This window comes from Talpa occidentalis, unplaced genomic scaffold (genome assembly GCF_014898055.3).
Source record: "Talpa occidentalis isolate TD23 unplaced genomic scaffold, MPIMG_talOcc4v2.1 talOcc4.10, whole genome shotgun sequence".
Taxonomy (NCBI): domain Eukaryota; kingdom Metazoa; phylum Chordata; class Mammalia; order Eulipotyphla; family Talpidae; genus Talpa; species Talpa occidentalis.
Genome location: NW_023600993.1, coordinates 12,114,183 through 12,130,713, shown reverse-complemented (window position 1 = coordinate 12,130,713; position 16,531 = coordinate 12,114,183). Strand labels below are relative to the sequence as shown.

General features: G+C 41.0%; 1 protein-coding gene across 1 annotated transcript in view; it reads left to right on the top strand.

Annotated features, from left to right (window-relative positions):
* LOC119237553 (collagen alpha-4(VI) chain-like) overlaps positions 1-16,531 on the top strand; it is a 78,484-nt gene that overhangs the window by 48,202 nt on the left and 13,751 nt on the right. The window contains exons 26-31 of the mRNA XM_054689881.1: positions 131-166; positions 270-332; positions 7,569-7,631; positions 8,754-8,789; positions 10,057-10,093; positions 11,633-12,126. Of these exons, the coding sequence (XP_054545856.1) occupies positions 131-166; positions 270-332; positions 7,569-7,631; positions 8,754-8,789; positions 10,057-10,093; positions 11,633-12,126 (729 nt within the window). The remainder of the gene's footprint in view (positions 1-130; positions 167-269; positions 333-7,568; positions 7,632-8,753; positions 8,790-10,056; positions 10,094-11,632; positions 12,127-16,531) is intronic.

The window sequence follows — 16,531 nt, the reverse complement described above, 5'->3', positions numbered from 1 at the left end:
TAGTCAGTTTTCTGGATATTTTGAATCTATTTCCTCAAAATTATAGTTCCTTCTTTTTCTCTGAGGCATGTCAGAGTGAGACTTATGTCACATGGCATTAAACTAACCCTTATCTCATTTCTGACACTAGGGTGGACTTGGATTTCCTGGCTATCCTGGGGCACAAGTAAGAAGAGCTCTCCCTTGGCCCGGCAGCCGGTATGCAGCATGCAACGCTAGTTTGTATTTGTTTTTATTTATACTCAACATTCTGCTTTGATTCTATTAAGGGAGAAGTTGGGGACCCAGGCCGCCAAGGAGAGAAGGGGGCAAAGGGCCTCAGAGGGACAAGGGTAAGAACCAGGAATTAAACTTCTCAAGATATTCAGAGGCGCACATCATGACAGTCTGCTCCCAGGAGCACATTTCCACTGTGGTAATGGACTTCTAATGGGAAGCCTGTGTCCTCTTCAGGCAGTGGACGGGCCACACGTTCCTCGGGCTGCCCACTTCTGCTCAGTCTTGTTCTCATTTGCTTTCTGAATGTGAATACAGTTCACCAGATCTTAACAGCAGAAAATTCAAGTTGGAGTTTCAGTTATGCATTATCAGCCTTTCAAAGAAACAAGTTTTGGGGTACCTCTGTGTGTGTTAAGTTTAGATGGCATTTGGAACACATAAAAGTCACTGGAGTGTGAGTTTATCAATGAAAACAAACACTGCTGTTGCTTTAAGATTCTTCCAAGTGTTAACGATTTCTTAGATATTTTAGGATTAGACTACAGGACCATGACTGCTGTCTTAGTGGACTTTGATTCAAGTTTTACTGCGCTTTGTAGCGTCTACCATTAAAAATCCGTTCCTTTAGATTCTGAATATTCAGTCTTGAAGCACCTCAATTAACTGCTAGCTCTTTTTGGAAAGAGTAAATCTATGATGGCTGACTACTCAGTAATGTTTAGCTGATAGACATAGAGGCCTTTTTGGAAAAGGACATGGGTGCACTCAGTGAAGAAAAGAGAAAAGGAAAGAGAACATGTATTTTCTAAAATAAAAAAAAAATACCAGTAATTGGTATTTTTATAAAATGGCAAGGATACAAAGAAAGTTATGATTTATGTCCAACTTGGCTTGCTGCTGACTATTGCTTTGTTCAGCTAAGCTTATCTCTCTGGGTTCAAATACAAGATGAGGCAACAGTTATGTGCAGATAATTCTGTCAGTTCAAATACCTATAAGATGAACAGTGAGCCCATGGCTGATATACCTGTTTAGAGACACCAAAAACCAAAAGGAGGTAGAGGATCATTTCTTTTCTTCTTTTTTTTTTTTTAATTAATAAATTTTATTTTTATATTCCCCATACAATTGCAATCCCCCCATTCTGACCCCAATCCCTCCCCTCCCGCCCCCCACCCCCCAAAAAGTGTCTCTGGTTCATAGTTTTTATTGATTTTGATTTTCACTTTCTTATAGTTATTCATTTTCCCTGGTCCCTTATTTAGGTTTTCTAGATTCCTGCTATGAGTGAGACGATTCAGTATTTTTCTTTTTCTTTCTGGCTTATTTCGCTGAGCATGATCCCTTCCAGTGCCATCCATGTTGCTGCAAATTGCATGTGTTTATCTTTTTTGAATGCTGAGTAATATTCCATGGTATATATGTACCACATCTTCTTGATCCAGTCATCTATTTTTGGGCATTTGGGTTGTTTCCAAAGCTTAGCTATTGTAAATAGTGCTGCTATAAACATAGGGGTGCAGGTGTTCTTTGGAATTGATGTTTCTGTGTTCTTTGGGTAAATACCTAGGAGTGGAATTGCTGGATACTGTGGAAGCTCTATCTTTAGTAGGTCCAGAAATCTCCACACAGCTCTCCATAGTGGTTGGACCAGTTTGCACTCCCACCAACAGTGCAGAAGAGTTCCTTTTTCTCCACAACCTCGCCAACATTTGTTGTTGCTAGTTTTTTTAATATGTGCCATTCTCACTGGTGTAAGATGGTATCTCATGGTAGTTTTGATTTGCATTTCCCTGATTGCAAGTGATGTTGAACATTTTTTCATATGCCTGTTGGCCATTCGCATTTCCTCTTCAGAGAAGTTTCTTTTTAGTTCCTCTGTCCATTTTTTGACTGGATTATTTTCTTTGTTGTTGTTGAGTCTCATCAGCTCTTTGCAGATTTTTGTGATCAGTCCTTTATCATTAGTGTTGTGTGCAAAAATTTTCTCCCAGTTGGTGGGGTTTCTCTTTGTTTTTGTTATTGTCTCTTTTGCTGTGCAGAAGCTCTTTAATTTGATGTAGTCCCAGCTGTTGATCTTTGCCTTCACTATCACTGCTTTGGGTGATGTGTCTGTAAAGATGTCTTTGATATGCAAATCACGTAGTGTTTCGCCTATATTTCCTTCTATGTATTTTATGGTTTCAGGTCTTATGTCTAGTTCTTTAATCCATTTTGAGTTGATTTTTGTATATGGTGTGAGGTAGTGGTCAAGCTTCATTCTTTTGCATGTAGCGACCCAGTTTTCCCAGCACCATTTATTGAACAAACTTTCTTTGCTCCAATGCATAGTCTTTGCTCCTTTGTCAAAGATTAGTTGACCATAAATCTGTGGGTTTATTTCTGGATTTTCTATTCGATTCCATTGGTCTGTATGTCTGTTCTTGTTCCAATACCATGCAGTTTTGATGATTGTGGCTTTGTAGTAGAGTTTGAAGTCTGGGAGTGTGATGCCTCCATTCCCTTCTTTTTTTTTCAGGAGAGCTTTGGCTATTCGGGGTTTTTTGTGATTCCATATGAATTTCATCAATAATTGTTCTATTTCTTTGAAGAATGACATTGAAATTTTGATTGGAATAGCATTGAATCTGTGTAAGTACCGCGCGCTAACCGATTGCGCCACTGGAGCTCCAGGAATAGCATTGAATCTGTATATTGCTTTTGGTAGGATGGCCATTTTAATAATGTTTATTCTCCCAATCCATGAGCAGGGGATGTCTTTCCATTTCTTTGTGTCTTCTTCTATTTCTTTTAACAGTGTTTTATAGTTTTCTTTGTATAGGTCCTTTACCTCTTTTGTTAGATTTATTCCCAAATATTTGATTTTTTTTGTTTCAATAAGAAAAGGGATGGTTTTTTTTGATTTCTTCTTCTTCAGATTTATTGTTTGTATATAGGAAGGCTACTGACTTTTGCGTGTTGATTTTGTATCCTGCCACTTTACTGAACTGATTGATGAGTTGAATTAGTTTTTCTGTGGAGTTTTTGGGGTTCTCTATGTATATTATCATATCATCTGCAAAGAGTGATAGTTTGACTTCTTCTTTTCCTATTTGGATTCCTTGGATGTCTTTCTCTTGTCTTATTGCTCTGGCTAGGACTTCCAGTATTATATTGAAAAGCAGTGGTGAAAGTGGACATCCTTGTCTTGTTCCAGATCTTAATGGAATTGCTTTCAGCTTTTCACCATTGAGAATGATACTGGCTGTTGGCTTGTCATAGATGGCCTTTATGATGTTGAGGTACGTTCCTTGTATCCCAAGAATTTCAAGGGCTTTTATCATGAATGGGTGTTGCACTTTGTCGAAAGCTTTCTCAGCATCTATTGATATTATCATATGGTTTTTATATTTCTTTTTGTTGATGTGTTGGATAACGTTGATTGATTTTCGGATGTTAAACCATCCTTGTGTCCCTGGAATGAATCCTACTTGGTCGTGGTGAATTACCTTATGGATACACTGTTGGATTCTGATAGCTAAAATTTTATTGAGGATTTTTGCATCAGTGTTCATTAGGGAGATTGGCCTATAGTTTTCTTTTTTTGTGTTGTCCTTGTTCGGTTTTGGTATTAGTGTAATGTTGGCTTCGTAGAACGTGTTAGGTATTATACCTTCCTTCTCAATTTTTTGGAAGAGTTTGTGAAGGATAGGTACCAATTCGTCTCTGAATGTTTGGTAGAATTCATTTGTAAATCTATCAGGTCCTGGGCTTTTGTTTTTGGGGAGGTTTTTGATTACCATTTCAATTTCGCTAATTGTAATTGGTCTGTTTAGGTGTTCTATTTCTTCTTTATCTAGCTTTGGGTGATTGTAGAGTTGTAGGAATTTGTCCATCTCCTCTAGATTGTTAAACTTGTTTCCATATAACTGTTCATAGTAGTTATTAATAATTCTTTTGATTTCTGCTGTGTCCGTTGTGATTTGTCCTCTTTCATTTATTATCCTATTTATTTGTGCTTTCTCCCTTTTTGCCCTTGTGAGCCTGGCAAGGGGTTTATCTATTTTATTTATTTTTTCGAAGAACCAGCTCTTGGTTTCATTGATCTTTTGGATTGTTTTTTTAGTTTCGATTTCATTTATTTCTGCTTTGGTTTTTATTATTTCTTTTCTTCTACTGGTTTTGGGGCTTTTTTGTTGTTCTTTTTCTAGATCTTTGAGTTTCGAGATTAGGTTGTTTCTTTGAGTTCTTTCTTGTTTCTTGATGTGAGCATCTATTGCTATATATTTTCCTCTTATTACTGCTTTTGCTGCATCCCATACATTTAGGAAATTGGTGTCCTCCTTGTCATTCAATTCAAAGAATTTTTTAATTTCTTCTTTTATCTCCTCGTTAGTCCAGTGGACTTCCAGTAGTGTGGGTTTCAATCTCCACGAGGTAGGAGAATACCTTGCCTTCTCTTTATGGCTTATTTCTAGTTTGATGCCTTCATGGTCAGAAAAGATGGTTGGTATGATTTCAATCTTGGTGTATCTGTTGATGTTTGTCTTGTGCCCCAATATATGATCGATCCTAGAGAATGATCCGTGTGCGCTTGAGAAAAATGTATACTCAGATTTTTTTGGGTTTAGTGTTCTATATATGTCTGTTAAGCCTAAGCACTCTAGATCCTTATTTAGAGCTTTAGTGTCTTTACTTATTTTTTGTCTTGTTGATCTATCCATTGTTGATAGTGGTGTGTTGAAGTCTCCCACTACGTATGTGTTTTCTCTGATGTCTGTTTTCAGAGATGCCAATAGTTGTCTGATATATTTTGGTGCTCCTTCGTTTGGTGAATATATGTTAATGAGTGTTATTTCTTCTTGAAGTATTATCCCCTTGATCATAATGTAATGACCACTGGGGTCTCTTTTTATCTTTTTAAGATTGAAATCTGTTTTATCTGATATGAGTATAGCTGTTCCTGCCTTCTTTTTTGGTCCATTTGCTTGTAGAATTGTTTTCCATCCTTTAACTTTGAGTCTATTTTTATCTTTTGCAGCTAAATGTGTTTCCTGGAGACAGCAAAAGGTTGGGTTTTGTTTCTTAATCCAGCCTGCAACTCTGTGTCTTTTTATTGGAGAGTTTAGTCCATTTACATTTAGAGTTAGTATTGATATGTTAGCATCTGTATTTGCCATTGTGTTTGTCTTTCCTTTGATTTTATTTATTTATTCTTTTAATAACTTTCTTTGGCCTTCTTTTGTTGTTATTCGTCCCTCTGAGGTTCTGGCTTTAGGATTCCTTGTAGTATTTTTTGGAGTGGGGGTTTAGTCGTAATGAAACTCTGGAGTTTCTCTTTGTCTTGGAAGGTCCATATTCTTTCTTCATGGAGGAAAGAGAGCTTTGCGGGATAGAGTATTCTTGGTTGGCATCTGTTTTCTTGAAGTCTGTTGACTATGTCCCTCCACTCTCTCCTTGCCCGTAGTGTTTCTTCAGAGAAGTCTGATGTCAGTCTGATTGGTTTCCCTTTGAATGTTATCTGTTTCTTCCCTCTTGTTAGTTTCATTATTTTTTCTTTGTCTTGGATTCTTGGGAGCTTTACTATTATGTGTCTTGCTGTATTTTTCCTTTCGTCATGGAAGTTTGGTGTTCTTCTTGCTTCTTGTATATCAATTTTCAGATCCTTCTTAGCGTTTGGGAAGTTCTCTTCAATTATATCCATGAATATTTTCTCTGTTCCTACATCTCTCTCCTCTCCTTCTGGGATTCCTATAACTCTTATATTTCCTTTCCTCATGGAGTCAGATAGTTCCCGAAGTCTTTCTTCGGTCTTTTTCCTTCGTACTTCTCCTTCCTTTTCTGTTTTAGTTCTTTTTATTTCTGTGTCTTCAAGAGTACTTATTTGTTCTTCCATTTCATCTATTCTGCTTTCACTGCTTTTCCCAGAGTTCTTTAGCATCTCCATTAATTCTTTGATCTCCTGCATTTCTTTTACTTCCCTCTTTAGGGACTCAATTTCATTCTTCTGGTCATTAATTATTTTCCCCTTATCATTGTTTTCCTTTATGACTTCTGTCAGTTTTTTAATCACAGCAATTTTAAATTCTCTATCTGGAAGGCTCAGAAGTTCTTCCAAGTTACTGTCGTTGCAATCTGGTAGATGGTTTTCTTTTTGTGGTGTGCTATTTTGCTGAGGAGTTGCTGGGTTGCATGTTGTTTTTCTACTCCCTACTGCCTGTTTTCTAATTTGCCGTATTCCTTGTGACACTGTGTTGCTGGTACTGGCCGGCATCTTGGGCGACCTTCCCAGCTCACCACTGGCTCCTCTGGGGAACTTCTGCTGGGTTCACAAGTCTCCAGCAAAGACAGGTCCCTGCTCTGTCTCCTCGGTGAGCCTTCTGCTGGGTTCACACAGTCTCCAGCAAGAAGGGTCCCTGCTGCAAAATGCCAGAGCCGGGGACGCGCTCCCCTGCACGCCCGGTCTGCCCCAGCGGTGGGTGCTGCTCCCCTCTGGGCTGGAACTGCAGGCTAGAAGGCGCCCAGCATGGGCAAGCCTCCCAGCTTACCTCTGTCTCCTCGGTGAGCCTTCTGCTGGTTCACACAGTCTCCAGCAAGAAGGGTCCCTGCTGCAAAATGGCGATGCAGGAACGGCTCCCCTGCACGCCCGGTCCGCCCCAGCGGTGGGTGCTGCTCCCCTCTGGGCTGGAACTGCAGGCTAGAAGGTGCCCGGTGTGGGCAAGCCTCCCAGCTTAACCTCTGTCTCCTCGGTGAACCTTCTGCTGGGTTCACACAGTCTCCAGCAAGAAGGGTCCCTGCTGCAAAATGCCGGTGCCGGCGACGCGCTCCCCTGCACGCCAGGTCTGCCCCAGCGGTGGGTGCTGCTCCCCTCTGGGCTGGAACTGCAGGCTAGAAGGTGCCCAGCATGGGCAAGCCTCCCAGCTTACCTCTGTCTCCTCGGTGAGCCTTCTGCTGGGTTCTCACAGTCTCCAGCAAGAAGGGTCCCTGCTGCAAAATGCCGGTGACGCGCTCTCATTTCTTTTCTTCTGATGCCAGACTCTCAATGCAGATTTCCTGCACTCTTTTAGTTACATGACCTAGAGGTTCAACTAAGTATTAAGCTATCCTTTAAGAGTATTTTTGGTAGTATGTGTGTGTATGTATTCGTGTTGGCTAAAATTGGGTATGGGGGTATTTAGATGGCTTGCCAAAAGAGACCTCTTTCTAGCCTCTGTGACTTACTCCACTGGTCACAGTTGATAAACTGGCCCATAAGCAGACCTGTTGGGCCTCAGGTTCAGTGGCAACTTGATATCTCAAAGTGTGTCTGATAGTTTTAAGCGACTTCTACTCAAGGCAGGAAGCTTACTCCCCTGTTTGGTCATTTTCAGGGCAATGCTGGCTTTCCTGGATTTGTTGGAACTCCAGGTGACCAAGGCCTATCAGGACCAATGGTAACATGGGAATTTCGCCTTTCTCTTATTTTCAATCTTTGTGTAAAAGTGGAGGACTAGGTAAGAGGCATCTCTAAGAGGCAATGAATGTTTGGGACACACGAAGGTTCTATATGAGGAATGGTCGAATCTGCTGGCATCAGCGCCATGTGTTTACACTGCGTATTTGCTTAATACATGTACTTTTTACTTGAACACTGGGAAGCAACAGCTGGAGATGTATGAGTTTGTCTAGACACATAAAGAATACATAAGAGGACACATAAAAGTCACTGGAGTGTGAGTTTATCAATGTAAGCAAGATGAATAGCATTTGTGTAAAAAACAGGGAAACCTAACAAAATATGACATTTATTTAATCTTAACTGAAAAGGTTGCAAACTCACAAATGTTTTTAAAGTTTTCTGGAATGCTCTTTGGAACACAAGGAAAGATTTTGAGGCTGTTGTTGCTTTGTTCTATGCCTTATCCCAGGGGTGAGGCTGTAATTACATGAGGGATGGCACAGTAGGTCATCTGGGTGCTGAACCTGGTGCTTTCACTGCATTTAGCATCTCAGAAACTGCAAAATCAAAGCATCAAAAATCTTAGAAGGACCACCTCTGCCCATTTTACAGATAAGGAAGCAAAACCTGAGATGATAGTGACCTGCCCAGAGTCACAAATTACTCCCAGGTGGAGTCTAAATAAGAGCAAAGATCTCTGTTCTCCCAGCATGATTGGAGTTGAGAATCTCTCCTCTGGAGGGTTCCAGTGAAAACTTGTTTAGTACTGGCACAGAGATGGGTAGTGTGGGCGGCTCGTAGAAAGGGACTCAGGGGAGATCTACTTTCAGAGTGCCTATGAGTTTCATCCTAAACTATACCATGGTTTCAAAATGACCTGGCCTCAGAATCTTTACATACCATCTACTGGGCTGCCTGGACTGTGAGGTCTGGGACAAAGTAGGTGCTCTGACGACCTTCCTTAAGGGGTCAGGCAAAACTCAAGAGCCAGAACGGAAGGGCAGATGGTGATCTGTGTGCTGTGGTCAACTTTCTTAGAACCTCTTGCCAACTCTGAGACAATAATTTGTTGGGCCTCAGATTCCTGCATTTTAATCCCAAGTGTCTGTTTTTCTAGGGTGTCAAGGGCCCCAAAGGTGTGACAGATATGACGGTAGGTGAAGATTTTAATTCGAGACTTTATTCTTTTCACAAAGCTTTCCACCTTCACAAAGTAGAAATCTGTAAAGATTTTTTAGTTTCTCCTCTTAAAAATTCTCTTTGTACTTTATAAATTTTACTCTGGGAATGTTATAACCAAGTCACATATAAAGAGTAGAATAATATTTTAAATCCTGGAGGGAATCCGGATGTTTTTGAGTAACACTAGTTGACATGAAAGGAAAGATCTACCTTTTTGCAACATGCCTTTTTGTAAAGTTCAAAAATTGCCTGTAAAGTATTTATAAGTCAACACAGGTGTAGTACAGGCCTTTGTGTCTCATAGCATACCTGAGAACAGTCTAAGAAGTTAGGGATTTTTTTTATCTCCCAAGTGCAAAAATCCTATTGAGGAAGGGGGGTGGGTGGAGGAAACCGAAGAGCAGGTTGGGATGGAGGGGACAACAGATCAGGGAAGAAGGGGCCAAAGGAAAGAAGCCGATTTCTAGGAGGTGTTAGGGATATCTGGACAAACACTCTTTAGCTATGCTCCAGGAATTGCTAGTATGAAGACCAAAGAATTAAAGGCATTTCTGTCCTCTTGTGCCAAGAGTCCTGGTTTTAACCTTCTACAGAATCAGATTTTATCTGTTGCTTCGTGAGGCAGAGTTAAGAAAATAAGTACACGTTATCTACCTGTCTCTCGTAGCATAGGCACTAGATAGCATGTGGAATATATTAAATATTTGAAAATTCCCTCAGCAACCAGAAATATTTTTTTCCAGAAAAATGATTTTATTAGGGTAGTCAACTTGAAGACTTTGAAAGATAGCTATGTGCGGTGCCCCCTCCCGCGGCAGAACTCAAGTGAATTATCAGGGACAATTGCTGTCATTTTTAAAATATGCCCTGCAAACTTTTACTTTATGTGTTAATATTCTATGGTATATTTCACTTTTAAAAAACTGAGAAACATAAGTGTTTATTCTGTTCTCTGTATTCTTCCTATATATTTTATACTTTTCATTATAAAATGTTTGTAAAGAAAAAAAGCATCATTGCAAATATTATAGTATAGGAGTTTTTCCAGGCTCCATAAATATTCATTGTTGGATAGTTTAATCTGCTGTACCAATGCTTGGGGTTTCTGTTGTAGATTAAAAAGCTTCAGATCTGCACTGATAACATCCATGTGCCCAATCTCTTAAGTCATGAGAATGAGGAAGACTGTTCTTCAAATTAAATACTTTTCCTTTTCCCTCTCTTTCTCTACCTAACAGCCTTGTGAGATTGTTGAGTTCACTCGAAAAAATTGCCGTAAGTTTGAAGGAGGCGCTAAAGGAACCAGTGGTTTGAAGTGGGACTGGATCATGGATTGGGGACAGAGTGACTTTTGAGATGGACTGAGGTTTGGGGGTCCATCCTGAAAGACTCTTACAAATTTGTATGTTTGACTCAGTCTCCCCTTGGGTCTGTGATCTGCAGTGTCGTCTCCAAAATGACGTGCCTGGAAAGCACATCATCTCAGATGAAGAAGAATTCTGTAATATAGCAGCTCATGAAATGCTGTGCTAATTATACACCTGAATGTCTGCATCTTGGTGCTTATGAACAGGAGGATTCAGAAAGAAAATACAAATGACAGTAAACCTATAAAAATGACCTCCCGACAAGTCAAAGAATACAAGTTAAAATAATTAGATGCTTATTTAGTTTCTCAAATTGGAAATTTTTCCAATGACAAAAAAAAAATCCCTATCTAAATTTGGGAAGTGTATACAAAAGAACAGATTGCCATTGCGGGTGTAAATTGGTACAAACTCTATGAAGAGCAATTGGATAATGTATATCAAAAACCATAGTCACAGAGATTAATATAGGACTGTATCTGGACAGATATACACAAATACATGTGCAAGTATGCTCACCCCAAAGAGATGTTGGCATAAAATAAAAACATAAGATACCTACATAGCAGAATAGAGATACTTTTCTAAATTTATGTCTGGAAAAAGATAGATGTTCACTGACTAAGTAAAGAAAAGTTTGGGGTAGTACATATCCAAAGCTCCAACCTTTAGGAAATGAAATGAAACAAATTATTTATATATGTGATGAATTAAGTTTAATTTTAATTTTTGTCCTCATTTTTCCACAAAAAATTATTAACTTTTATGTACACACTTATAGTTTATAATTAATATATATAGCTTTTGACATATAAACGTGTATAAATAGATATTTGCACAGCTTCAGAATATCTGGGTCTATTATTTAGATTTAGGGTGAGTTGAGTGTGACCTCAATGCTCAGTAAATATGACACAAAAATGTTTCTCAAATCAAAGCCTGGAACTCCGTGATGTTTAAGGACATGGGCTCTTTATTTTGTCTTAATTTGCCAATGGGGCAAGGGTGCTATTTCACAAATCACCTAATGGTTCTTGATGTCAGGCTTCAACCAGCAGGAAAAGGAAAGAAAAGGAGAAGGATGCCTTTTCAAAGTTGACCCTGCCATGTTTCTTATTCCACTATCCAGTTGGTAAAGATGGCTGCCCCCACTGGGAAATGTAGTGTTTGTTCTGGGCAGCCATAATACATAGCCAGAAATTGGGGTACTGGGTACTGGATAACAAGTAGAATTTCTGATTGAGTATCTCCAAGGAGGTGGTTTTTCATATTGAAAGACCCATATGGAAAAAATGCCACTGCCAACATAAACTAACAGTGTCTTTTCTCTCCAAAACAATTCTCTTGCAGCTTGTTCAACAGGTAAATATTATTTCTTCTGACTCAAGTCCTCTCCTGTTTAGGGGCAGTACAGAAAATCTTCAATTTGTGTTTTTATCACCTCCAGCTGTTTCTAAATGCCCAGTGTTCCCAACCGAAGTGGTCTTCGCCTTGGACATGTCAAATGGCATCTCCCAGGTGGATTTTGAGAGGATGAAAAACATTGTATTATCTCTGGTGATGAAGATGGAAATAAGTGAGAGTAACTGTCCCACAGGTGCCCGAGTGGCCATCGTTTCTTACAGTACCAAAACGGACTACCTGATCCGCTTCTCAGACTACAAGGGGAAACCCGCACTCCTGCAGGCCATTGAGACGATCCCCCTGGCGCGGTCATCTGGCATCAGGAACCTTGGGGGCACCATGAAGTTCATGGCAAGACATTTGTTCAAGCGTGTGCGCTCGGGCCTTCTCATGAGGAAGGTGGCCGTGTTCTTCCAGGCGGGCTGGGCCTACGACGCGGATGCCATCAACACGGCCATCCTGGAGCTTAGTGCCCTGGACATCCACTCCACCATCATCACCTTCACGCAGGGGCACAACCTCCCAGATGCTCTGCTGGTATGTGGGGAACTGCTGGGGAACGGGGCTGTGGAGCTGCTGTTGTGGGAGGAGCTCCTGGGAGGGGCTGTGTGTGTGGTAGCAGTGGGGGTCTTCTCATGGGCTCTACTGTTAGTGCTCTTCCTTGAGAACTTACTCAGTGCTGAGTGCCTTATAAACATTATCTTATTCAGTGATCTCCTAGTCTCCACAAGGGGGGTGTGATTGTATGTCTCCATTTCAGAGAGAAGAAACCAAGACTTAGCGAGGTTAAGTAATCACCAGAGGTCAGAGATCTAATTAGTGGTAGACTGAAATTATCTACCTTCAGGGTCTGTGCTTAACCACAATGCTGAACTGTCTCATGGGACTCCATGGATTGTCTTTTTTTAAAATCACATCTCCTATGATAGTGGGTAAAATGCACTGCTTCTAAATGCACAGCTGGGTGGATTTTTTTTTTTAAGATTTATTTATTTATGTATACAAGCACTGGGGTATAGGCCAGAGGTGTGGGGGGGGGTAAGAGAATTCACCAGAGACAGAGTGGGGAACAGAACAGGCAGATAGACTGAAATACACTGCTGAGGGGAGCAGTGGGCGAGTCAGGAGAGGTCTGCTGCGCCATGTGGGTAGCTCCCTGGCCGGGGATTGAACTTGTGCTGCAGTGGCTGCGGACAGCTTCATAGGTTGTGTCTTAACCCCTTGCACCACCAAGGAGGCCCCTGGGCGGGTTTTTCTGTGTGTTTAAACTCATTGCCAAGACACGGTTCAAGATTCTGCACTCTCTCAGCATTCCACATGGTTTCCCTCACATCTCTTCCCACATCAGATACTCCCCCAGAATAACTGTCTTCTTGCCTCTGTTACAATCAACTTGTTGGGCCCATGCTGGACTTTTGAATATGTTGGGTATCCTCTCATGCACTGGTTTGTATCTGACTTCTTTCACTCAGTGTAATGTCTGTTTTCCTTATTAATCTATGCCATGTAATTTGTTTTGTTTCACAACTTTTCTGAATTGTTCTAGTGTGTTTGTACACCACAACTTGTTTTCTGTTCTCCAAACTTTACTTTTTGAACTGAAACCCATATGACACATTCTCATGGTATCTCTGGGAGGATTGCAAAATGATGGATGGTTCTTTCTTAAGAGATTCCCAGGCTGGTTATAAATTTTAGCAGGGTGAGCAAGTGGCATCATCAGTATTCAATATTCAACTGTTTTTGACTTACAAAAAGGGAAATGTCAAGTGGTTTGGCTTCATATCTGATGAAGTCAGTTGTGTTAGACCATTTCATTTTCTCTAAAGGTTGTGGTGTACAGAAGGGATAGGTGAGAGATTTGTCTGACCAGCTGTGAATGCGCTCCTCTGAGAATCAGTAGGTAAAATTGTGGCAGCCTGCAAACTGGGGGGAAGGATGGACAAAATTTCTTGGTTTTTGTCTTTGGTTCCTTTTATTATGATTGAAGGGCTTTTGGAAAAATGTCTTTATCTTTCTGAATCTCATTTTGCTCAGCTCCAAAATGGAGAGAGGCTTGCAAGTAGGCTTCCTTCCAAGTGTAATTATCTGTTTTCAGGAGGGCATTTCCCTAACATTTGAAGAGTGAGAACACAAGAATACAGTCACATCCCCCAAATGTTCATCAGCGCTGCTGAATCCACAGAGGGATGATCCTTCATTGCGATATCTTTGCCCTCTTAGTTGCTCTGGCTTCTGAGTAAAAGGATGTAATGATAAGTGAAAAGAACCTGCCAGTTTAAATATACTTGAGCCTCACTCCTGTCATTTCTATCCACCCCCCCTCTCCATTTCCCGGACACATCCTTGCCCCCCAGATACTGGGAGATGACTCTGTTCCTTAAATGTAACAAGTTAGAAAGGATGTTAAATGGGGCTTGCCAGCTCGGATATAACTAATGACTTCATTGCTGGTGACTTTGGCAAGGAGAGAAACTATAAAAACGACAGCCCCTTTCTCAAGGCCTTTCAGAAAATCCTCTTTTCTTTAGAGCTGGCCATATTGCAGTTGTTAACCTCCTCTGCTCTGTGCTGTATCCTTAGGGGAATCCAGTTTGGAGACGGGGAATAGCCTGTAATTTTTCTTCTGAATTATCTGCTCAAGGGCTTTCTTTGACTCTCTGTGGGGCTTTTGTCTTTCATGTCTATGTTATTTTATTTTTTCAGAACAGCACTCACATGCTTCTTGTGGAAAAATGATGGTTGTTCAATTTGAAACAATTATATAAACAGATGCCTTAACTTTCTCAATCCACTTAAATATTTTTAGAGGCTGTAAGATGTTAAAAAGATTTTTAAGCCATCTATTTAGTCTTTTCAGCCTTAAATTATGTAATAATATTTGGACTATTTGTACCTAATCCCTTTGTTAAGCCCTGTCAAATTGCTTTGTGTCTCAAAACGTAAGACTTCATCCCTTTTTTTATTTAAATTGCTTTTTAAAGATTCATTTTCTTTATATAAGAACTGGGGTACAGGCCAGAGGCACGGGAGAATTCACCAGAGACAGAGCAGGCAGGGGGCAGAACAGGCAGACGGACCGAAATCACTGCTGAGGGGAGCAGCAGGCAAGACAGGAGAGGTCCGCTGCACCATGCGGGCATCATCCTGGCTGGCCGGGAATCGAACCCGTGCTGCAGAGGCTGCGGACAGCCTCACAGTGCCGCGCTTAACCCGCTGCACCACTGGGGAGGACCTTGTCCCATTTTTTAACGTCAAAAAATAGAACCATAGAGAAAAGGCAATTTGTGTGCCAGGTTTCAGTCGTCGTTTTTCTTTATAAAAATCTAGTGCACATTCTAGGAAAATAATGCATGTTTATTAATCCACACACTGTTCTAAGATCTTTTCATTTATTGATTCATTTAATCCTTATTGCAGCCCAATGAGATAACTGTTCTTATGGACCCATTTTTCAGATGATGAAACTGAGATGCATAGAAGTTAAGTAACTTGCTTAAAGGGCTGGACCTCCTTCAGTAGCTGAATTTTAACTCAAAGGTCAAAAACAGGAAGGGAGTTTAGTTGTTCTAAGTTCTTTCCATGTATTAACTCATTTTATCTTTTTAACAATACTATGAGATAGATCTATGAACTGACCCTAATTCATATATCTGTGTATTGATCTGAAAAAAATGCAAACAATGAAATGGAGACAAAAATAATCAGCTTCAGAAGATGAAAACCTTAAGGAAGATCAGAGGGATTTTTTTTGGCAATTTAAAAATTTTGGTATAATTTCAGAATTTAGAAAAGTTGGAGGAGAACATTCTGTTTGTTTTTGATTTTTTAAAAAAGATTTATTTCTTTATGCATTCAAGAGCTGGGGCACAGGCCAGAGATGTGGGGGGTGGAGGACGATGCACCAGAGACAGGGTGGGGAACAGAACAGGCAGCCTGACTGGAATACACTGCTGAGGGAGCAGCGGGCAAGACAGAGAGGTCTGCCTCACCATGTGGGTTTCTCTCTGGCCGGCTGGGGATCGAATTCGTGCTGCAGAGGCTGCGGATTTCATCAAAGTGCAGTGCTTAACCCCTTGCACCACCAGGGAGGCCCAGGACATTCTGTTTTTTTTTTTTTTTATTTTATTTTATAGAGGCATGTTTTATTTATTTATTTTGTTTGTTTGTTTGTTTTGTTTATACATGCACTGGGTACAGTCAGAAGCACGGGAGGGTGAGAGAATTCACCAGAGCCAGAGCAGGGAGCAGAGCAGGCAGAAGGACCGAAGTACACTGCTGAGGGGAGCAGCGGGTGGCAGGAGAGGTCTGCACACCATGTGGGATCCTCCGCCGGTGGCCGGGGAGCAGCCGGGGATCGAACCGGCGCCGCAGAGGCTGCGGGCAGCTTCGCAACCCAGCGCTCAACCGCTGCGCCACCGGGGAGGCCCGACATTCTGTTTTTTGAAGAATGTGTTGGGTTGTCAACACAGAGCCTTTTTGAGACTGTGGATCATCTGCTCCTGAGGCCTGTGGGCCACTGTTTTCGATAACTGTTACTTCCTTCAAACTAGGATCAGCAAATGAGGGAAGGAATTGGGTAATGAGCCTTCAAGTTCTGCCTTTGTCTTTCATGTCACCTGGGCATGTCATCTGGCACTGGGGCCTCAGTGGATTTGCCTGTAAAGTGGGGATAAACTCATAGGACTGTTGTGAGAATTGTAAGACATGGTGCCTGCCTTGCCATGACTCTTTCTGTGTGGACAATGTGGGCCATTATCACCACCATCTTTGTGAGGTCCTAGAGGCCCCTTGCCGACTGTTTCTTGAATCGGAGAATACCATTTAGTGAGTGCCTTCAAGTTCCGAGCTACAGGCTTTTCATGCCTTATGTATGTATTTTTTAAATTGAAGTAACATTGATTTACAACACAGTATGTGACTAAGGAGAGTAAGTTCACAC